The sequence below is a fragment of the Eucyclogobius newberryi genome, unplaced genomic scaffold (genome assembly GCF_026437365.1).
Source record: "Eucyclogobius newberryi isolate DKJ021-1_F unplaced genomic scaffold, fEucNew1.0.hap1 SCAF_3, whole genome shotgun sequence".
NCBI lineage: Eukaryota > Metazoa > Chordata > Actinopteri > Gobiiformes > Gobiidae > Eucyclogobius > Eucyclogobius newberryi.
The window spans coordinates 10,722,796-10,747,725 of record NW_027315945.1 but is presented as its reverse complement, the minus strand read 5'-3'; the positions used below and the strand labels follow the sequence as shown (position 1 = coordinate 10,747,725).

The 24,930-nt window shown below is 42.7% G+C and overlaps 1 protein-coding gene across 9 annotated transcripts in view; it reads right to left on the bottom strand.

Moving 5' to 3' along the window:
- The window catches only part of mef2d (myocyte enhancer factor 2d), a 174,440-nt gene that overhangs the window by 25,193 nt on the left and 124,317 nt on the right, over nucleotides 1-24,930 (bottom strand). For 3 of the 9 annotated variants that reach the window (XM_072461413.1, XM_072461416.1, XM_072461415.1), the window contains 4 exons: nucleotides 23,229-23,448; nucleotides 17,420-17,476; nucleotides 4,046-4,221; nucleotides 1,738-1,767 (listed from right to left, as the gene is read on the bottom strand). In XM_072461413.1, coding sequence (XP_072317514.1) covers nucleotides 1,738-1,767; nucleotides 4,046-4,221; nucleotides 17,420-17,476; nucleotides 23,229-23,448 — 483 coding nt within the window. Of the gene's footprint in view, nucleotides 1-1,737; nucleotides 1,768-4,045; nucleotides 4,222-14,117; nucleotides 14,145-17,419; nucleotides 17,477-23,228; nucleotides 23,449-24,930 lie in introns of all 9 variants that reach the window. The other 6 variants (XM_072461409.1, XM_072461411.1, XM_072461414.1 and 3 more) reach the window with 4 other exon arrangements.

Below are 24,930 nucleotides of genomic sequence, written 5' to 3'. Positions count from 1 at the left end.
TAGGTATATGTGCACTATAGGTATATGTGCACTATAGGTATATGTGCACTATAGGTATATGTACACTATAGGTATATGTACACTATAGGGATATGTACACTATAGGGATATGTACACTATAGGTATATGTACACTATAGGGATATGTACACTATAGGTATCTGTGCCCTATAGGTATATGTGCACTATAGGTATATGTACACTATAGGGATATGTACACTATAGGTATATGTACACTATAGGGATATGTACACTATAGGTATATGTACACTATAGGGATATGTACACTATAGGGATATGTACACTATAGGGATATGTACACTATAGGGATATGTACACTATAGGTATATGTGCACTATAGGTATATGTGCACTATAGGTATATGTGCACTATAGGGATATGTACACTATAGGTATATGTACACTATAGGTATATGTACACTATAGGTATATGTACACTATAGGTATATGTACACTATAGGGATATGTACACTATAGGTATATGTACACTATAGGGATATGTACACTATAGGTATATGTACACTATAGGGATATGTACACTATAGGTATATGTACACTATAGGTATATGTACACTATAGGTATCTGTGCACTATAGGTATATGTGCACTATAGGGATATGTACACTATAGGGATATGTACACTATAGGTATATGTACACTATAGGGATATGTACACTATAGGGATATGTACACTATAGGTATCTGTGCACTATAGGTATATGTGCACTATAGGTATATGTACACTATAGGGATATGTACACTATAGGTATATGTGCACTATAGGTATATGTACACTATAGGGATATGTACACTATAGGTATCTGTGCACTATAGGTATATGTGCACTATAGGTATATGTACACTATAGGGATATGTACACTATAGGTATATGTACACTATAGGGATATGTACACTATAGGTATATGTACACTATAGGGATATGTACACTATAGGGATATGTACACTATAGGGATATGTACACTATAGGTATATGTACACTATAGGGATATGTACACTATAGGGATATGTACACTATAGGTATATGTACAATATAGTTATCTGTGCAGTATGAATCAGTGCAAATAAATGTGCAATATTGTCCTTATTCACCTGTGTGTACGGTTTGTGTACATGTCTACTTCACTAAGCTACTAAAACGCATGTCAAGAAGCTAGTAAGATTAAAAAACAGATTGATAACAGTTTTTATTCTTTAAACTTTGATATAGTGCTGCCGATGTTCTGAGCTGTGTCGACCTCAGCGACGTGAGATTGATTTACCCCCGTTTCATGCTTTACCGTCCAATCTAATAAAGACTGCCCCGCACATAAAATGACGTCTCGACTCACTAGTGCCCTTTTCTCCACCTCGCACACTGTATAATTAACGACAGTCGCATCAACTAACGCGGCGACGGTGGGAGACAGTCCAGCTGCAGTGTTCCACCTGTGCACTCGCATCACCCTTTGCATACTTTTATCGTAGCGGCGTATTTCGGGACCCTGAGACAACCATGTGATGCTCTGTGCTTGGTGCGGCGCTGCCATGCTCCGAGCGCGCGGTGAGAGGTGGTGACATGTCCGCCGGTGCATTCAGGCTGGAGGAGATGAGTGTTGAGCTGACAGTGGACCCTCATGCTGCTGCCGGGTACAGGATCCCACCGCACACTGCTCATTATGGGGCTACAGGTATACGGAAAAGTCTAAAGGTCTATTCACCTCACTCACCAGCTCCAGCTCTTCCTCTGTCTGCGGGGGACAGGGCGAGAAGACACCACCGTTATCATTGCAACAACAACTGAAGCTCAGTGCAGAAAGCTTGGGTCGGATTACAGTTTCGAGAAGGGCCGTGCCATCAGTCCAATTATAATCAAGAACGAATAGTGGATTATCATCTTTTTAAAACGAGGGGTCCGAAGCCAGTTCTCCGTCAGTAAAAGTGTGTGGTTTGGAGCGGAGAAGAAATAATTCAAAGTCTGTTTAGGCTGAGGAAATGAATATTGAAAAACTGAGCAATACATGGAAACAAAATTTGATTACATTTTTTGTTAGGTAACACATTATTATTTATTTATTAGCCAGGATAAAGCATGAACAAATACTTGATTAAAAATGAATAAATAGTCTTAGTAACTAATTAATAAAACCTTAAACCAAACTCATAACCCTAACCCTTAGTTAAGCAGTTACTAAGCATGAATAATCCTTCATACTGAATACTATTTATGAATTAAGACTTTGTTCATGTTTTACTAAGGCCAATTAAGGTGTAGTTATTATGAAGTTGTACCTATTGTCCAGTTCTAGTGAAAAGGCACAAACTTTGGTGTGAACATTTGGGTAAAGATCACAGAAAAGCAATTATTAGTATTTAATAGGTAATAGGTTTAAGTATTTTGGTTTGTATAGAGACCAATTCCTATGCGATTTTGTTTTATTATTTTGGGCATATTACTTCGAGAATGTTAAAAAACTTTATAAAATACACTCCACACAGTTTATGTAAAGTGCAAAGTTAGTTTTAGGTACACTTTTAGTTGGCGCAAAAGATGACAGCATACATGAAAGTTAATCAAGGGGAAAGACAATGGCAATGTGTAAAACACCAATATCTAAATGATTTAACACTCCATTTCAAAATAATTCACAATAAAATCCCCAGAAGTCTATGACACTTCATAAAATTACCAAGTACTTTTATTTTATTCAAATATTTTAAAAACAAAAAACTGCTTTTTATTTTCTAATTTGAATGCAGCTGGGAAAGAAAGCCACAGAGTTACCTCTAGTGGTACCTCATTATTCAGCATTAATAAACTTCAGACTGAATCACTTCATATGCACTTTTAATGACACGGCAAATGGATTTCTTTGTATAGCCAATTATTATTATTTAATCTGATGTCGATTATTTGAGTTGATTATTATAATGACAAAAAATACAGCTTTCATGAGTTGATCAGAGTTTTAAAGTAATAAACGATAGACAGCTTTGTTTTGTCGTCATATTCTGTTTTTTATTCTTTTATTTACTAATTTATTTTAACGATTTTATTGCTCTAAAAATATATATTTAAACAATAATGGTATGGTGAATGCCTTGGACTCTTACTTGGCCTCCGGCTTGTTTCCATGGAAATGTTGTTAGTTCAGCTATAATTTTCGACAGTAAAGCAATAAACATCTGCATGGAGAACGTTCCAAATTATGCTTTTAACTTCCTATTTCAATGGAATTACGCAGGTGAAGTGACATCTTCAGAAAGTCCCATACTGTGCCTTTAAGTAAAAACAAACAAAAGCTAGACAACATGAGTTTTTGGATTTAATTGTTCGCTATTTATTTGTTTACTTTTATAGATTTGAAACACAACCATATTTTGCCATCTGACTGCATCAATACTAAAGCAGTACTGACACAAAGCAAATCATGTTTCACTGTTATTTGAGTACGTGTATGGATTAAAACATCTCTTCTTCTTCAATATACTGACCTTGAATGTCAGTGGTCACTTTCAGCTACCCTCCTCTGAATATATAGTCTAATAAGAGTAAGGGCGTGTCCACACCAGTGCTTATGTCACTTTTGAGTTCTGTCAAACAAACTGAACTTGCAGAGGTTGAAGTACCACCAGTCACCAGGAGAAGGCAGTGTGTCATGGGGAGCAGTGTGTCAGCATGTTGGACAGGAACAGTACATATTTAATGAAATCTAAAGATTGGAGCTGCGATTTTGACTGAATACAAAGAAAGACACTGGAAATTGGCTGAAACTGTTTGTACGAAGTGTTTTTCACATTTTAAGAAGGGGAAAATCAAGTACAGACTGTCCACTGGTCGCATGCTCTTCTTGTGTTTTGAGAGCTCGGTGGCCGGAAGTGGAACTGCACCAAGACCTCTGATTTAAAATGGACTGAATGTGCGCTTGTTCGGTGCGAATCTGGCATACCACAGTTAGCCTCAATCGGACCAAGTACTATGTAGTCTATAGTTGAATGTATATACGTATAGTTATCTGCATATCTCACCAGTTGGATAAGACTCTTGCCCCCCTGGGACGTGATCACTCTTAGGTCCGACGGTTTGCGGCTGTTGATCATTTGAGTGGGAGGAGGGGACTTGGCCGGGACCACTTTGCCCATGCTGTTGCCGTTGGAGATGGAGAGCAGACCAGGGGAGGCCCGCGCACTGATGTAGCCATTCGCTGGAAAAAATAAATAAATAAATAAAAAAAATGTTGAAATGTTAGATGAACATACATTTATGTTTCAATTCCCTTCAAATCAATCAGCACTCCCATGATGTGGCTTATTTTGTTTGCTTCAGTAGTTTTACTTAAGCAACTAAATTGAGTACTTCTTCCACCACTGCCTGTCATAGGTGCCATTTTGAAGACTTTTGGCCACAGAAGAGGAGTTTTCATGTTTTCAACAGTGAAATGCTATGGCAACGGCCCATTGCTGCGAAACCTTTAGATAACAAATTTGACTTTCAATCCGTTCCCTACAGCACATGCTATTTGCAAAAGTTCCCACCATTCAAACCATGCTTTCATAGCTTCCATCCATGTTTTCTACACGTCCTCAGCTCCTGTCATTATCCCGGTGCCGGTTGCTTTGTCATGCCGCACGTAGCTCGTAGCGTTAGCAGCTCAAACGGTGTCTTCTCGTAGATCAAAACCTCGTCACCCTCTCCAGAACCATCTCATCTGCACTCTGCCTGCACACTGCGCCCCTTTGTTCCACGGGCCTCTTGTACTTAAGAAACACTCTCAGCACCACCTACACGCAACTCACACGAGCGTTTTAGGGATATCAGTTTGGCTGAGTGAGCTATGGTGATGAGATGAAATTCTGTGTTTGTTACATGGGTGTTGTTGCATTGAATCCATAATATTCATTAAGGATGTACTGTAATAATTGGTAAGATTGGAATACAATCAAACTATGGGGCAATCGCAGTTGCTACAGCCAAGAAAAGCAGTAAAATTAGTATCAGCTGAATCACAAAGATAAATAAGGATTCATAAGTTAAAACAACATAAATTACTATTAAAAAACATACAAATACAAACCTATGAACGTTTCTTGGAAGGTAAAGCAATAATGTTCATGCATTATCTTATGGTGGTAAGATACTTTTTGTAACCACAGCTGCCCTGGCAAAGACTGACGGAAGGGCTGGACACAGAGGAGGGACACTTTTGTCCTGAGGGCTGTTACTCCCCTTAGGCTGCCTGGGTGAAGGATCTGCTGGCCTCTCCTCTTCTTGTTGATCTGCTCGGGGACATTTGTTTGAGTTATTCTAATCATCTAGTATTTAGCTGCTCAGTGTGCTTAAATGGCCCCTTTGATCTGCACTATCTGCCCCTCCGACCACCACTGATCACTCACATACTCTCCACATTCATATTCATGCATGGTGGGTGAAGTGTCTTGCCCAAGGACATCATTTACCAGAGTACACTAGACGTATATAAATTAGATGATTGTGTGAAGTAGTGGGCCAAAATCCCTGCTGCAGTGTGTGCAAACTTGGTCAAGAACTACAGGAAACGTTTGACCTCTGTCATTGTAAACAAAGACAAATATTAACATGGTTTTTCTACCACCTACCATGACAACGTCAGACCCTAGATAGTTTCTAAGTGGGAGAACTTGCAAAATCGCAGGGTGTTCAAATCCTTGTTTTCCTCACTGTAAGTGAGTCATCATAGTCTAGAAAATACAGTGAAATGCATTTTTCAGATGCCGTTTTAGAAATGACATTCAGGCTGAAGCTTTTGCAAGGCCACATTTTTAAAACTTGTCTTATGAAAGCAGCAATTGAAGGCATTTCAGGTGTTAACAGTGTAGTACGACGTAAGAGCGCAAAATCACAAAAAAACTAAACAAAAAAACATTGCATAACAGAAGTCAGGAGCGGAAATGTGCTTGTCCACTCTGTTTCTCTGCTCTAAAGCCATTCTCTGCTCGACCAAGGACAACGTGGGCTTTTATGTTTAGAAATGGTATTTATTTTAATTGATATAAAACCCACAAAGCCAAACATTGATAGATTAGCTTAAAATACCTTCTTGGTCAGTGGACTTTTCTCTATGTTTTACTTACACATTTTGTCTACTTTTTAATTATAAATATAAATTCTTCCTCTTATTATTATTATTATTATTATTATTATTATTATTATTATTATTATTATTATTATTATTATTATTATTATTATTATTATTATTATTATTATTATTAATAATAATGTGTTTATTTTTTAAGGCTGTTTTGTACTGTACCCTTTATTAGGTAGACATTGTAATAAAGCCTTTATTAGAAATATATTCAACACATTTTAGCTTCTATCAATGAGTTTCAGAGTGATGAAACATTTGTATTATTACCAATTCTAAGAACAATTAACAATTCAAAACAGGACAATATTTTTGACGGTTCAAAAGTCCTCAAAAATTGGCCTACAAACAGAAAACTGAAGGAATTGAAAGCATTCCTCATTTATATGTCAACGGAAAATCCTTAATTGATTTGTCATTTTTACAAAAGCCCAACCCACAGTCGCAGTCAGCAGGATAGTCCATATGGATTCCTTGGGTGTCATGACAACAGGACTCCAGCAGACTGCAGCCTATCCGTACAAGAGCACTGTTAGCGTTTAGTGCCATGTGTTGTGGGTGAGTGGGGACTTTCCCAGCCGCGACTGCACTACTCCCCCAGGAACAATGTCTGGAGTGTGGGGTGTGGGAGCAGATAGCGCTCCAGCAGGACTCTGCCTCCAGACGACACCGGCATGTGAGTCTGCGGAGTCTCACTCACAGCCATTCACAGGAGAAACAAGCGACCCGAACCGAGCGACCCGAACCGAGCGACCCGAACCGAGCGACCCGAACCGAGCGACCCAAACCGGGCGACCCAAACGACCCAAACCGAGCGACCCGAACCGAGCGACCCGAACCGAGCGACCCGAACCAAGCGACCCGAACCGAGCGACCCGAACCGAGCGACCCGAACCGAGCGACCCAAACCGGGCGACCCAAACGACCCAAACCGAGCGACCCGAACCGAGCGACCCGAACCGAGCGACCCGAACCAAGCGACCCGAACCAAGCGACCCGAACCGAGCGACCCGAACCGGGCGACCCAAACCGAGCGACCCGAACCGAGCGACCCAAACCGAGCGACCCAAACCGAGCGACACAAACTGTGCGACCCGAACGACCCAAACCGAGCGACCCAAACCAAGCGACCCAAACCGAGCGACCCAAACTGTGCGACCCGAACGACCCAAACCGAGCGACCCAAACCGAGCGACCCAAACCGAGCGACACAAACTGTGCGACCCGAACGACCCAAACCGAGCGACCCAAACCAAGCGACCCAAACCGAGCGACCCAAACTGTGCGACCCGAACGACCCAAACCGAGCGGCCCGAACCGAGCGACGCAAACCGAGCGACGCAAACCGAGCGACGCGAACCGAGCGACGCGAACCGAGCGACCCAAACCGACCGACCCAAACTAAGAAATTGGTGCGGGGAAATTGTACATTAAAAGGTTTTAAGTTGCAGCGCTTAAGAAGCCTATTGGAATGATCAAGTGTCAATGATTACAACATAAAAGCCAAATGGTGATGCACAGAAAAAAGAAAAAAAGAAGAAGAAGAGAAATAAACCAAAAAAGGAAGAACTTATTTTTTAAAAGAAAGTTAAAAACCAAACATTGCCAAAACTACATTTCCCCCCCTTTTTAAGCTTTTCTTGCATAAAGGCTTAACTAGACTCAACTGCTGTAGCGTGACATGGGGAGAGAGACGGTAGAGACATTCAGCACATGGTCAAGGCCGGGAATTGAACACACATATGATGGTTGTGATGGCAGGAACCACATGGCCCCAAACCACTATACCACTGGCGAGCGCTCCAAAACAAATCTCTTTTTGAACAATTGAAAGTAATGTCCTAATCTAAAAATAAAACACCACAATCATAGATGTTGACAATTGGGTTGCAAAAAGAAAACAAAGCCAATTTAGCATAAACACTCACCCAAACAGGTTTTTTAATGATTATTAAAGATGGATTACCCAACTTTTATTTCTTTCTTATCTAAAAAAATCTGGAGTCAATTCTTTTTCCTTGAGAAAGCAAAACTTGGTCACAAAAGTCCAACCACTACACGCCGTCTTCATCTGATTACAGAAAATGATATCTACTGCAAACTTAGAGAGAGCCTTGTGCTTCACTATATGACTCTTTATGATAAGAGCTTTTCTGTCAGAAAAAGCAGTTCTAAAGCCGTGCTAGTGGCCAAAAATCATGTATGTATAAACCAGCAATGTGCCAAAGGTTCTGTGAGAGCTATGTGAACAAGATCGATTTAAATACATACTTTCTATTTTCACTGTGGAAATGAATGAAATAATGATGTGGTAATACACTTGACTACTACATTTGCCACGGCTTGTCACTAAACTTCTTTTCATCCTGAATCAAAAGCTCCTTCCTGTTGGAGACCTGCAATGTTTGTATGTGATAAATGTGTCCACATGCGCACCGCTGACGCCCGGGGGGGCTAGTTACATCAGGGGCTTCTGGGAGATCCTTGGCCCCTCAGAGCTGGCTGTGAGGGCCCAACATGAGTGTGATGATGAGTGACAAGTATCTGGCCCTGTGTGCGCGTGCTAAGTCCTGCTGTTTAGGCTCGTCGCTCCAGAGAATTGCAAATATTCCATAAATGTATGCAAATTAGGATGAACGCTTTCTGTGGTTTGATGGACCAACAATGACATTTTATTTAGCTATCCACTTATAATTAAACATCAAATTATAACTGTTACTACCATTCTTACTACTACAGCTATTACTATAACTACTACTACTCTCCACTTCTACAACTACAACTTGTCCTACTGCTACATCTAAGATAAGAAGTTTTCAAATGCAAGCCTGCAATATAAAAAAGGGAAATGTGGTAGTTATAAGAAATATTATTATTATACAGTTACCTACGCTTACATTTGGAAAAAAAACGTGATCGACGGGTTGGTTTGTGCTTAATAACCGAGTAAAAACTATTTTCAAGTTTTCTAAATATACTTGTAAAACACAACTGTGCCACCAGAGAGCGCACAAGTGCCCCAATACCAATCTGAAGCATTTGGATAAGAAAAACGTCATAATAATAAAAGACTGCAGTATCTATTAACTAATATTAATGATACATGATTTATTTAATGTGGATCTCAAATTAGTGAAGAAAATAAACGTTTGGTCTTTTACCTGCTCAAGCGTAGGTACACAGCTAACATTAGCATCTTTACAGCTTGAATCGATTTAAGAGTGGTACTTGTGATGCACCGTGCTCTATACAGACACATCCAGTGAAGAAACAAAACAAAGAAGCGTTAGTGTAATTGGTGTAGCAACAATTGACCGTAAAGAGCTTCAACTAATAGTTAAAGACAAATTTGAAAGTCGTCAGCTTATGAAGTAACTCCTACACATTGTTGTTGTATTGCTCAAAGAGGTACCCCTGCTCTAAGTATAGATATAAACAGTCTGGTAGGGGCATTACTTCCGTGGTATATCCTGAAATACCTCACTGGTGGAAACCTCATAGTCAAATCCAAGACAAGTTAAACATAGAGGGGCTATTTTATGCCTCAGATAGAAATAGAAAGTGAGTGGTCTCAAAGGAGTCTTGTGTATTTTGAAGTGGTCAGTAATATAGAGCCGCCAGAAATATCATTTGTAAGCCAAGTTATTACAGGTCAATTGAAGAATATAAAAGAGTTGAGTAATTGAAATAACTAAAAAAAAAAAAAAAAAAAAAGCACTTAAAAAAAAAAAAGTTGTATTGCATTTCACACATAACTTAAAGGTCTTTTTAACCATGAGTGAGGACTATGTTTCAGAATGAACTGTTAATCCTGCCCACTTTGTTTCTTCTCTTAGTCTTATATTAAGGCAAATGAATTTCTGTATAGTTCTTGCCAATCCAAAATTCTTACATATTTTCTACCTGAATAATATGGGGCCCTTATAGACCCTTCTATTGTTTGTAATCAAAATGCCTGAATTCCATTAGCTGTACCATTCCACGAGTTAGCGTTTTCTTTTCTTTTTAAAAGATTTTTGGACCATAGGCTTTATTTCAACAGGACAGTGAAGCGTGCAACACCATACGCTGTACACAAAATGCATTTTCAATGGAAGAGTTAGTTTTAGCATCCAAACATGGCAAACTATGAAAATCCAGGGCTAATTTAGGAACAGACAACCACTAGACATGGCAGCCACAACAGTTTATTATGCTTTTTAGTTTTGTTTCATCAAGCACCACAATTCAAACATTAATAAGTGAACTTTAGAAAGCGGAGCTGGAAGTTCATTTGAATATTAATTGCATGTTGACAAATGCCATGAACATGTAAACAACTAATTGAAATGATTGGGATAGAGTGTTAACATAAGTACAAAGGCTATTCTAAATACATCCCTTGTGGAAGGGTCTATTTACTATGCTAGTTTTCCTGTTTTTAACCCCACCAAACTGTATGTGTATTTTGTCTCCTGCTTTGATCACTGCACTGTACATTAAATGGAGTGTGGACGATGTCTCTTATTACAGGGCTGGGTGTGGGAATCTGAGGAATGCTGCGTGACGTCAATCCTGACATTCCATATCCCCGAGTCCCAGGACAACAGCTGAGAGTGGGGACCGGAGAGGAGGGTAGAGGGAGCAGAGGAGAGAGGGAGCAGAGGAGAGAGGGAGCAGAGGAGAGAGGGGGCAGAGGAGAGAGGGGGCAGAGGAGAGAGGGAGCAGAGGAGAGAGGGGGCAGAGAGGGGGCAGAGGGGGCAGAGGAGAGAGTGAGCAGAGGAGAGAGTGAGCAGAGGAGAGAGGGGGCAGAGGAGAGAGTGAGCAGAGGAGAGAGGGAGCAGAGAGGGGGCAGAGGGGGCAGAGGAGAGAGTGAGCAGAGGAGAGAGTGAGCAGAGCAGAGGAGAGAGGGGGCTGAGGAGAGAGTGAGCAGAGGAGAGGAGAGAGGGGGCAGAGGGGGCAGAGGAGAGAGGGGGCAGAGGGGGCAGAGGAGAGAGGGGGCAGAGGAGAGAGTGAGCAGAGGAGAGAGTGAGCAGAGCAGAGGAGAGAGGGGGCTGAGGAGAGAGTGAGCAGAGGAGAGGAGAGAGGGGGCAGAGGGGGCAGAGGAGAGAGGGGGCAGAGGGGGCAGAGGAGAGAGGGGGCAGAGGAGAGAGTGAGCAGAGCAGAGGAGAGAGGGGGCTGAGGAGAGAGTGAGCAGAGGAGAGAGGGGGCAGAGGAGAGAGGGAGCAGAGGAGAGAAGGGGCAGAGGAGAGAGGGGGCAGAGGAGAGAGGGGGCAGAGGAGAGAGTGAGCAGAGGAGAGAGGGGGCAGAGGAGAGAGTGAGCAGAGGAGAGAGTGAGCAGAGGAGAGAGGGGGCAGAGGAGAGAGGGGGCAGAGGAGAGAGGGAGCAGAGGAGAGAGTGAGCAGAGGAGAGAGTGAGCAGAGGAGAGAGTGAGCAGAGGAGAGAGTGAGCAGAGGAGAGAGGGAGCAGAGGAGAGAGGGAGCAGAGGAGAGAGGGAGCAGAGGAGAGAGGGAGCAGAGGAGAGAGTGAGCAGAGGAGAGAGGGAGCAGAGGAGAGAGGGGGCAGAGGAGAGAGGGAGCAGAGGAGAGAGGGAGCAGAGGAGAGAGGGAGCAGAGGAGAGAGTGAGCAGAGGAGAGAGTGAGCAGAGGAGAGAGGGAGCAGAGGAGAGAGGGAGCAGAGGAGAGAGTGAGCAGAGGAGAGAGGGAGCAGAGGAGAGAGGGGGCAGAGGAGAGAGGGGGCAGAGGAGAGAGGGAGCAGAGGAGAGAGGGAGCAGAGGAGAGAGGGAGCAGAGGAGAGAGTGAGCAGAGGAGAGAGGGGGCAGAGGAGAGAGGGAGCAGAGGAGAGAGGGGGCAGAGGAGAGAGGGAGCAGAGGAGAGAGGGAGCAGAGGAGAGAGTGAGCAGAGGAGAGAGTGAGCAGAGGAGAGAGTGAGCAGAGGAGAGAGGGAGCAGAGGAGAGAGGGAGCAGAGGAGAGAGTGAGCAGAGGAGAGAGGGAGCAGAGGAGAGAGGGAGCAGAGGAGAGAGGGAGCAGAGGAGAGAGTGAGCAGAGGAGAGAGGGGGCAGAGGAGAGTGCACGGCTGATAGAAATAAGATATGGTTGAGGAGAACGTGCTCTTCGCTGGTTTATCTGTGAATGTGGACCAGAACTAAACCAGGTCTTAAAGAACACTACACCAGGGTTAAAGAAGAACGAAACCATGAACTACAGGAACTAGAACGGGTAGGAATGAAAAGGGCCCCGAACTAGATCTTTAGTTTGAAAGGGCAACAAGATATTTCAGTTCTTTCATGGAATGTTAAATTCATGAATAACAGATAAATCGTTTACTGTTCTACGTGACTGGGTCTTGTGGTCAAAAGGAGAAAACAACAATCACTTTTTGACTTTCTTGAGCCATTATCATAACATAGTTGTATTTTTCTTCATTCATCCTTGTTGCATTAATATTGAGCCTCACAAAACACTCAGATATAGATTTTACAGGTTTGTGACGTCACCGGTAGAGCTGTTTTTAGGTCCATAAATAATTACAACTGTGTGCTTGCATTAGCATGTTGGGGGCAAAGTAGCTTTTGATAGTGCTAACACAAAATCCTGATGAGGGAACGCCTGACTGACAGGAAGTCATGTGTGTCATGTTAGATGTATACATTACAAGTTCTAAAACATGAGATGCCAAAGTAAAAGTTCTCAAGAGCATGTTTAAAGGACAATAACGATACAAATAATGAATAACACGTGTCCTTTCACCTGTGGTAATACGGTAAAAGTAGAGCATAAGGATTGGAGTAAATGTACGTGGCGTCTTTGCTTTCTCTGGGAGTGAGTTTTGTGAGGAGGTAAAGCAAACGCAGAAGAAGATGAAGAGCCGAGCGTGCTGAAAGCTGGGGAGATATAAGGGCTGTAAATCAGGAGGTGGAAGCACAGACTGTGGACCACTGCCAGGACTGAGAAGGCAGAGAGAGAGAAAAAGGGAGGAGGGAGACGGAGGGAAGGAGAGAGGGACAGAGAAGAGGTGAGAGAGATGGGGAAAGAGTGAGAGAGAAAGATGGTAAAAGAGGAAAAAGACCACCTCCAGAAGAAGGCATTGTGGTGGGACAAGGAGTAGGGAAATAACAATAGAAATGTGGTGACTGAAGGATTCTAGATAGAGAAGCGTAGAGTATATGCAAATCAGAAATGTTTTATTCTTATTTTTACATTCGGAATGAATAATGCTGCTGTCTATTAAAGTATTAACTCTACGTTATAACACGGCGGAAACAAAATAATAACAAATTCCGAGTTCTAAGTGCCTCCTTTCAGATTGTCACGGTTTAAGCATGGAGCTCTGGACAGTGTCAAAGTCACCTCTAAGGAGCTAAAGGGTGGGCCATGTGGGACAGTTGGGTACGGGCCCGGGTCGGAGGGGGGAGAGCGGGGGGGACAGCGGGACAGATTACTCCCGAGAGCAGACGAGGGGGAACAGCTGAGAGAGACAGCACAGAGAGGGGGGAGGGAAAGAGACACACAGCAGGCCTTGATTCACAGGAAAGGACAGAAAATGGACTGGCTTTTTGTTACTCGAACATGCAGGAATCAATCCAAATACAAGAAGAAGAAACTAATGATGAGGAAACACTGATGGAACAATGTGAAAAGCTTGTTAATGTTGATTTAGCAAAATATGTCTCCTTTAATATACAATCAAGATGGAGCAAATACATATATATTTATTCAAATTCAGATTGTTTGTTTTAAGGTTCAAGGAGCCAACTGAAGAGATAAGATATTCAATATTTGTGAATTATTTCTGGCTATTACAAAGTGTCATTGAAGGAAGAGTAAGCAAGACTAGAAGAATTACATACAAATATCATATAAAACTAATATTTAACAAGTTGATTTGAACAAAAAACGATGTATTCCTTCCTATATGACACAAAATTGGTCCATCTACAAAGCGGAGATTATATCCACCAAATAAAATGAAATGAAATGAAATAAAATAAATTGTACCTTCACTCTTCAAGATGTCGTATAGATCTATACAACAAAAAAGTAACAGGTAATTAACATAAAAAGATATGATACAAATGAGTTACACTTGAAGATGAGACATACGTATGTATTGGTAAACAGCCCAAAAAAAGAATTGCATTAATGTTTGTACGCTCGCTTCAGGTGGATTTTGATTTTGACGCGCGACAGTTAAAGAGAATTGTGGGAGGCGTAGACATTATATAGTCGCTGTGTTGTTGTCCACAGTTAAACCTGGTACATCCAAAAGTTAAAGTTAAAAGTCTGGTACATTGGGGTTAGAATTCTCTTCCTGTATCTGCATCTGTACAGTTAAAGCGCCTCAGATACCTCCTCCCCCACCCATTATAGATCTGGTGTCCCGCTCAGCGTCCACCTCTTGAGTTCCTCTATGACCCTCAGCTGTTCTCTGTCGACAGGTGTTCTCACCCCTCCCCCCTCCTCACCCCCCTCTCGGTGTACATGTGGGGGAGCACGGGATCACTTGGGTACATGTGACTGCCTCCTCCCACACGCGCACACAGACAAAATGTCACTAAACGTCATCTGCTGCGTTTTGTGAAGCAATGCGCGGCTAAAAACTGTCAATACTATGGCATGTTGTGCGATGCCGTGGAGATATATTTGTAATGGAAGCACACACATGTTAACACAAATAATAGTGTAACGGTATTCAAAAAAGATCTCAAAACACAACCAGAGGAAGCATAAGTGACTTCGAGCATAAAAATGACACTAATCAACTTTAGTGGACACATATTATGGAAAATGTTCTTCTTTTTTTAAGCTTTTAATCATGTTATAACATTGTTTCCTCACCAAAATCCATCTAGAGTTGTATTTTGCTTCATTCACACCTATTTCATTAATCCTGTTTTCGAAGTAATCTTCTCAGAGCACTCATAAAACACCAAGTGAGTTGTCGAAATCTGAATGCCTTCTACGCTGTTTTTAAGTCCATAAATCATCACCAGATTCGTTCTGAGCATCTCTGCCTCAAATCACGCGTGCTTTGTTGGGGCATTTTGCAAATAGCTAGCTTTTGTTTTTTTTTCCCGCTCTCGCTCTCGCTCTCGCTCTCGCTCACTCGCTCACTCGCTCACTCGCTCTCGCTCTCGCTCTCGCTCTCGCTCTCGCTCTCGCTCACTCGCTCACTCGCTCACTCGCTCTCGCTCTCGCTCACTCGCTCACTCGCTCTCACTCTCGCTCACTCGCTCACTCGCGCTCACTCGCTCTCTCGCTCTCTCGCTCACTCGCTCACTCGCTCACTCGCTCTCGCTCTCTCGCTCTCTCGCTCACTCGCTCACTCGCTCACTCGCTCTCGCTCACTCGCTCTCTCGCTCACTCGCTCACTCGCTCTCGCTCACTCGCTCACTCGCTCACTCGCTCTCGCTCACTCGCTCACTCGCTCACTCGCTCTCGCTCACTCGCTCACTCGCTCACTCGCTCTCGCTCACTCACTCGCTCACTCGCTCACTCGCTCTCGCTCACTCACTCGCTCTCGCTCGCTCACTCGCTCTCGCTCACTCGCTCGCTCTCGCTCTCGCTCACTCGCTCACTCGCTCACTCGCTCTCGCTCACTCGCTCACTCGCTCTCGCTCACTCGCTCACTCGCTCACTCGCTCACTCGCTCACTCGCTCTCGCTCTCGCTCTCGCTCTCGCTCTCGCTCACTCGCTCACTCGCTCTCGCTCACTCGCTCACTCGCTCTCGCTCACTCGCTCACTCGCTCACTCGCTCACTCGCTCACGCTCTCGCTCTCACTCGCTCTCGCTCACTCGCTCACTCGCTCTCGCTCACTCGCTCTCGCTCGCTCGCTCGCTCGCTCGCTCGCTCTCGCTCTCGCTCACTCGCTCACTCGCTCTCTCGCTCTCTCGCTCTCTCGCTCTCTCGCTCTCTCGCTCACTCGCTCACTCGCTCACTCGCTCACTCGCTCACTCGCTCACTCGCTCACTCACGCTCACGCTCACGCTCACGCTCTCGCTCTCGCTCTCGCTCTCGCTCTCGCTCTCGCTCTCGCTCTCGCTCTCGCTCTCGCTCTCGCTCTCGCTCTCGCTCTCGCTCTCGCTCACGCTCACGCTCACGCTCACGCTCACGCTCACGCTCACGCTCACGCTCACGCTCTCGCTCTCGCTCTCGCTCACACTCATTACATTCATAAGAGGGAAAGAAGGAGGAAATGTCTTACCCAAGGAAACAACAACAATATTCACCAGTACTTTTTTCTTTCCGGTGAACGATGTGAGCCACAGCCGCCCCAAAGCCGCTGCCACGTATCGCTTACCATAATTATTATAACTTAGCATATAATGTGCTGGTGATGCTTCTGAAGAAAATTTAAAAAGTGTTGCACCGCTTGCTAAAGTTCCCAAAACGGCACTGTCAACAACCATGTTTGTTTTCATCAGTCAACAACCATGTTTGTTTTCATCAGTAAACAACCATGTTTGTTTTCATTAGTCAATAACCATGTTTGTTTTCATTAGTAAATAACCATGTTTGTTTTCATCAGTCAACAACCGTGTTTGTTTTAATCAGTCAACAACCATGTTTGTTTTCATCAGTCAACAACCATGTTTTCATTAGTCAATAACCATGTTTGTTTTCATCAGTCAACAACCATGTTTTCATTAGTTAATAACCATGTTTGTTTTCATCAGTCAACAACCATGTTTGTTTTCATCAGTCAACAACCATGTTTGTTTTCATCAGTCAATAACCATGTTTGTTTTCATCAGTCAACAACCATGTTTGTTTTCATCAGTCAACAACCATGTTTGTTTTCATCAGTCAATAACCATGTTTGTTTTCATCAGTCAATAACCATGTTTGTTTTCATCAGTCAACAACCATTTTTGTTTTCATCAGTCAACAACCATGTTTGTTTACATCAGTCAACCATTTTAAGAGGCTAATATGAAGCTCCAACCGCTTGTAAACTGCCGATCCAAATCTCTCAACACAATTTATCGGACATGACAGAAGTGTAGATGTGATACTTTTCCTTGTACAATTCCATGACAAAGTTCTGGCACAAATATTAACCGTCGCATTCCACAGACTTCAAATATAAAACGTTAAATAACCGTCGTGTTTTTATGAAGTCTGCATTGAAATTGATCATCAATACTCGTGTGTTCTGGACGAATTAAAAAATAAACCACCTGTACAGTAGGAAACTAGCCCATGTTCCACCTTTTCTCTGACAAATGTATCGTACTGACTCGTCTTAAATCATTCCAGGTTGACATATACAAAACACAATATAATACAGTAACTTACGGACTGGACTTGGACACGCTCCGTTCGAGTTCCCCAGGTCTCCTCCCAACAGCGCACCTGCAACACAGAGAAGTACCGTAAAAATAAAAAAAACACCTCGTATTAAAGTAATGAACCTCGACAAGCACTACAGTTTGCAGCAGCACTCCAGAAATGTAATCAAGCACATCATTAGAGAGCTTTGCCTGCCACTGACACTCACTTCACTTTCTAAAGCGCTACCTTGATTTCAGCCGGCTACAGTGACTACTTTTTAAATGCTGCGTAATATGTGTCGCGGTAAATTGCATTCCTTTGCGCTCATTCGAAATATAGAAAGTCGACCTCTTTTTCAATAGGTTTACTGTGACATCATTAAAAGTAAATAGGATAAAAGATTTTCTCAGAAGTGCATAAGTCGCTTTACACATTGCATTAGTCTACAAGTGTGTCTCTAATTACCAATTATAATTTAACAGTTTACAAAAAACATATAAAACTCAGAACAGAACGTGATCCGAGGGCAAAAAACTAGATAAAAAGAACAAATTGTAGCACAAAACATTAAAAAAGAAACAAAATCACGGCACAGTCAAATCAACTTCGGTCAAATTTGTCCATTTCCAAATTAAGTTCTACGTTCAAATTCCAACTAACGTATTTATTTAATGTCACAAATAAAATAACCTCTGCTAATATTTGAAATAATAATAATAAGAAATAACGTTAAAGCAGGCTTAAGTAACTTAGGTAAGAAAGTTTATCATACTAGGAAGGCAAATGACTTCAGTCCTGACAAACACGACTTATACTGCTAAATGAATATAAGAATTAATATCATTTCCAAAACATCTTCACATAGAAAACACAGCCTCAGTGTTTAGCACTCGTTTCTCTACTGTTTGTTCCAGCAGCACATGACATTTCCTTCTGCACCTCCAGCTCGTTACAGAGAGAAGCACGTCTCAAGGAAACTCACTCAACTTAAGCAGTTTACAACACATCCTTTACATATGACTTCAGATGTATGTTTCTGGCAGTATTTCAAGTTATTTCACGTATCGTATGGCTCTGTTCAAACTACTTAGAACACCTTAGTTTCATCCTGTAGTTTGATATGAAATGTGCCATGTAATTACTTACGCCAGTCATTAGCATGGACCTTGTCTTTAGAAATGTCCAGCAGAGGGAGCTAAGACTGAATCTCCAGATATATTGAAAAGTGAAGTAGTTTGTGTGAAGCTAAAAACAATCATTTGTCAAACATGTGCTCTAAGGTTCCTACAGCTCTAAGGTTCCCACAGCTCTAAGGTTCCCACAGCTCTAATGTTCCCACAGCTCTAATGTTCCCACAGCTCTAATGTTCCCACAACTCTAAGGTTCCCACAGCTCTAATGTTCCCACAGCTCTAAGGTTCCCACAGCTCTAAGGTTCCCACAGCTCTAAGGTTCCCACAGCTCTAATGTTCCCACAGCTCTAAGGTTCCCACAGCTCTAAGTTTCCCACAGCTCTAAGTTTCCCACAGCTCTAATGTTCCCACAGCTCTAAGGTTCCTACAGCTCTAAGGTTCCCACAGCTCTAAGGTTCCCACAGCTCTAAGGTTCCTACAGCTCAGTTTACCACAGCTCTAAGGTTCCTACAGCTCTAAGGTTCCTACAGCTCTAAGGTTCCCACAGCTCTAATGTTCCCACAGCTCTAATGTTCCCACAGCTCTAAGGTTCCCACAGCTCAAAGTTTACCACAGCTCTAAGGTTCCTACAGCTCTAAGGTTCCTACAGCTCTAAGGTTCCCACAGCTTTAAGGTTCCTACAGCTCTAAGGTTCCTACAGCTCTAAGGTTCCCACAGCTCTAAGGTTCCCACAGCTCTAAGGTTCCTACAGCTCTAATGTTCCCACAGCTCTAAGGTTCCCACAGCTCTAAGGTTCCCACAGCTCTAAGGTTCCCACAGCTCAAAGTTTCCCACAGCTCTAAGGTTCCTACAGCTCAAAGTTTCCCACAGCTCTAAGGTTCCTACAGCTCTAAGGTTCCTACAGCTCTAAGGTTCCCACAGCTCTAAGGTTCCCACAGCTTTAAGGTTCCTACAGCTCTAAGGTTCCCACAGCTCTAAGGTTCCTACAGCTCTAAGGTTCCCACAGCTCTAAGGTTCCCACAGCTCTAAGGTTCCTACAGCTCTAATGTTCCCACAGCTCTAAGGTTCCCACAGCTCTAAGGTTCCCACAGCTCTAAGGTTCCCACAGCTCAAAGTTTCCCACAGCTCTAAGGTTCCTACAGCTCAAAGTTTCCCACAGCTCTAAGGTTCCTACAGCTCTAACGTTCACACAGCTCTAAGGTTCCCACAGCTCTAAGGTTCCCACAGCTCAAAGTTTCCCACAGCTCTAAGGTTCCCACAGCTCTAAGGTTCCCACAGCTCAAAGTTTCCCACAGCTCAAAGTTTCCCACAGCTCTAAGGTTCCTACAGCTCTAAGGTTCCCACAGCTCTAATGTTCCCACAGCTCTAAGGTTCCCACAGCTCTAAGGTTCCCACAGCTCTAAGGTTCCTACAGCTCTAAGGTTCCCACAGCTCAAAGTTTCCCACAGCTCTAAGGTTCCCACAGCTCTAATGTTCCCACAGCTCTAAGGTTCCCACAGCTCTAATGTTCCCACAGCGCTAATGTTCCCACAGCTCTAATGTTCCCACAGCTCTAAGGTTCCCACAGCTCTAATGTTCCCACAGCTCTAAGGTTCCCACAGCTCTAAGGTTCCTACAGCTCAAAGTTTCCCACAGCTCTAAGGTTCCTACAGCTCTAAGGTTCCCACAGCTCTAATGTTCCCACAGCTCTAAGGTTCCCACAGCTCTAAGGTTCCTACAGCTCTAAGGTTCCCACAGCTCTAAGGTTCCTACAGCTCTAAGGTTCCCACAGCTCTAAGGTTCCCACAGCTCTAATGTTCCCACAGCGCTAATGTTCCCACAGCTCTAAGGTTCCCACAGCTCTAATGTTCCCACAGCTCTAAGGTTCCCACAGCTCTAAGGTTCCTACAGCTCAAAGTTTCCCACAGCTCTAAGGTTCCCACAGCTCTAAGGTTCCTACAGCTCTAAGGTTCCCACAGCTCTAATGTTCCCACAGCTCTAAGGTTCCCACAGCTCTAAGGTTCCTACAGCTCTAAGGTTCCCACAGCTCTAAGGTTCCTACAGCTCTAAGGTTCCCACAGCTCTATGGTTCCCACAGCTCTATGGTTCCCACAGCTCTAAGGTTCCCACAGCTCTAAGGTTCCCACAGCTCTAATGTTCCCACAGCTCTAAGGTTCCCACAGCTCTAAGGTTCCTACAGCTCTAAGGTTCCCACAGCTCTAAGGTTCCTACAGCTCTAAGGTTCCCACAGCTCTATGGTTCCCACAGCTCTAAGGTTCCCACAGCTCTAAGGTTCCTACAGCTCTAAGGTTCCCACAGCTCTAAGGTTCCCACAGCTCTAAGGTTCCCAAAGCTCTAAGGTTCCCACAGCTCTAAGGTTCCCACAGCTCTAATGTTCCCAAAGCTCTAAGGTTCCCACAGCTCTAATGTTCTCTCGTTTGTTGAAAAATGTACAAAAAAGTTTGACTCATGCGTTGCCACATTTTGATTGATTTTTTGTTGTAATAAGCACGTTGTTGTAGATTATTTTTGTTACATTTAGGGCGTTTTAATACGATAATGGTAAAGTTAAGGGGTTATGGCCTAGATTCTGGTTAAGTTTTGAGCCAAACCAGTCTTATTTTGACCCTAAAAGCTGCTTTTTACAAAATATTTGACAAAAGAAGTCACTTTATACCTAAGTGTCTAAGATTATACTACAGAGTTCTTTTGCAACTTTTTCAAATCAGTTTTTAAGATAAACAATAAACACAATATTTAAACTTTACATATCTTGAAAACCTCAAAAACCTCAATCATCGATGAACTTTCCACCTCTGACTCCAGGTTTTATTTTGGATGATACTACAACATTGGGAAAATAGCCCGAAAATGTGAATTCAGCATAACACGGGCCCTTTACGAGAGATGTTGTGGAGCACGCAAGAAAAAAGCCTGGAATGAAAGAAAGCAGCCAGGCTTGGATTATTATAACGTGAAAACCTTTTACCTTGGAGAGCGGTGTGTTATGAAAGATGTTGTAATGCATTTGTTGCGCGTTACATCACCTGATTGGGACTTACAATAAGATTACGCTTCTCGGAACACAGCTTGATAACTAACCTTGTCTGCGACGCAAAAATGGGCCACAAATCCTTTTAGTGGGAGGGTGAAGGATTGTTTGGAAGCTGACGTACACAATAATAAGGCTTTTTGGGGCATTGTATAACATTGTGCATGGTGAATATGGGAGCAGAATTGTCATAACGTCGGTACAAAGCCATTCGTTTTGCAGCAACTTCATAAACTGGAGTTGTTTGGAGAAAATAAAGTCTATAACACCTTCAAAAAGTGTTCCTCGTAGGTCTTCAATAAAGCGGGTCGCCATGACAACTGCGTTCACAAGGGGGGCGTAAATTAAGTTATATCTTGGCGTGGTAATCAGCACACGCGTTTGCAAATGACAGAACAAACACCCAGTGAAGACAAAGGGCGTCCTGTGTATCAGAGAAAAGTATGAAAGATTTTTTTGTTGAGGAGTTAATTAACATTCAATCTTATCCTGGAAGATACAGTAAGTCATCAAGTCGAGTCATGCTGGGACGGCAGTCACATTACACGGTTAAAATCATTTATTGTACAGTAAATGTATTTTAATTCAGACGCAGAGTAACGACGACCATCAGCAAAAACATAACTTGTGTTACTGGACTCAATATTGTGGTCAGGTGAAGTTTAGTACTTTTTGTTTCTTAAAGGTGCACCATGTAAGTTTTCTAGTGGAAAAATACATCCCGTCTACATTGAAACATTCAGGGTTAGATAGTTTACCTTTAACTGAATTATATTTAGTTAAAGGAGCCGCGCCCAATTTTATTTCATGTAAGAAAGGAAAATAATTCTTGCGCCAGTAGTGCTCTGTTAGCATGCTAATGTTTGTTAGCTTTATTGCAACGGAAACATTTGCTCTAGGTTCTGAAAGTTGTAAAAAGCGCTTGTAAGCTCATCACTGTGAAGACTTAGGATGCTAGGAATGTATTAGATAACTATGCAACCATTTTGGACTGCTGCAAAGAGTTTAAAAGGCACTAGTTCTTTTTTCACGTTTTCACCTTTAAGTTCCCTCTGTAATTCCTGTGTTTTTTGCAGAGTTGTTGACGTCCAGAGCCACACAATTTACAATGTTATGACTTCATTGGGAACAAAAAATGTTATGCTTTTTTTTTTTTTTTTTTTTTACCAACTATTTAGCAATTTACATTAAATCTATTCTCTCCAATTTAGATATACAAGAAACTACACACTCACACTGAATACAATGACATTTCCCCATGTTTGGACAATAAAGGAATATCTTATCTTATCTTAATATTCGCTCTTTTCATATTTATTTATGTTTATGACCAAACAATAGCAACATTCTTAGTTTGCTTTCATCCATAATGTTTCCTTACAAGCCAAATGGAATTGAACTTTATATATGTAAAGTAATGATACTGGCACAGAAACAGTACTTTACGCGTAAGTTTTACTGAAATTGCCAATTGTTGTTGCCTAAGACTCTCAGTATTAATTATTTTTAGTTCTTACTATTATATTGTGTACTGAATAGCCACTATCATTGACTAACAGAATAATCTTGACATTCCTATCATGAAGTAAATAAAAATGGTCACCTTATTGATTACCTTATATATAAATATCACCATTGTTTCTTTTTTTCCTCAGACGTTTTTCTCTTACCTGCGCTGGCCGGTCGCTGTGGTAACCCGGGGGACACGGCGTTCCTCTGCAGGGCCGGTTGCTGGGGCGACAGGAGGCGTGGGTCTGTGAGGGCGGAGCTGACAAAGGAGGTGGTGGTGACCAGGGCCCCCCCAGGGTTGTTGCTGAACTGTAGAGTTGCGTTCTGGTTGGACACGGGCACGGTGACTGGCATGGAGAAGGTGGGCTGTGGGATGGCGGACTGGAGGGGCACAAGACACAGGAGAAGAGGGCGCGGGTTAGAGAGACGGCGGGGTTATAGTGGACGTTGCAATAAAAGTGGTGTAGCGCAGAAGAGAGAAGCACTGAGTGAGGAGTTAGTGTGCCGCCGTGACAAGCCATTCACACTATTTCACATGATTAGACAGCAAATTAGTATCAAGAAGCACAGAGGAACTACACATATTCTCACGTCCAGTGTGCAGTCCATAGCTCATAATTATTGTCACTATACAACAATTTAAATAGGATACTACGGGAAATGTTTGACACTCAAATACAAAACAATAATTCCATATAATAACCATTCTAAAACTATTAAGAAACAGTTTTGAAGTTGCCCATGGAGAGTATGTTTGACCCTATTCAATGAAATATTCTTTTATAATTATTTTAATACATTTAATTAATGTTGATGACGCCACATCATGAAAAGTTTAAATCAGGGGTGTTCCCACATTGGTCATTGAGGGCTGCATCTCGAAACATGTTCTGTACGAAGAGGAAGGTCACAGACAGTTGGCCAATACAAACGGATAGCTGAAGATCGATTTGTACGACTTGAAAACTCTGATCTCGTGACAATCCAACTTGTGCCAACGCGTCACACACAAAGTTTTACCGTGCACAGTGATTGGTCGAGGGCCAGAGCAGTGCCTCCTCTTCCATTACATGCCAGATTAGACTCCTCTGTCCGCTCGCAGCAGCATCTTATTGCATCAGGTTTGAGGTGACATTTCATACATTTTCCCTCTCATGTATTCAAAACTTGTCAGAGGTCATTTCAGGTTACAGTACCATAGTTGGGTCCTTGGGTGCAAGGACTTTAGGTTGTCCAGTGATCTAGCTGCAGTTGACCCACTTCAACCTGTTCCAGCTCAATCAAAAGGAAGCAGCTCTATATATAGGATGTGGGCCAGTGCGTGTACTCGAGCAGCCAGGGACCCAGTTTAACTCCAGAGGACAAGGGCACCTTTCTGTCCCCGATCCACCAGCCTCCCATTAGAGAACTGTGTTTTTGGGTAGGACACTTTGAAACAGGAGACGCATTGGAAGGTGAGAAAATACAGAACAAACGAGAAAGTGTGCAAATGCTAAAGCCATTGAAAGTGACTGTCCAGAGACGGGAGTTGAACCAGTGACCTTATGTTTTGGCGGAATGTCATGTATCCACTAAACTATAACAGAGGAAGTTGAGTCTGCACTGTTGGAACTATTGGTTTCAAGTGCCTCTGCTCCACAAATCAAGCTAAATTGGAAGAACATGGCATGCTGGGTAACAAATCTCGTTTACATCTACCACATTATTTTTCCTTAGCCACTGTGTGTGTGTGTTATACCACAGATGTAATCAAAATCTGGTCCGTACAGTATAGCCCTTATAACCATTTCCATTCGCTAATCTAGTTTCAAATTTGCATAGATTCTCCAACTTGTTCAATGAGCATTTGCGATAATCACTCCC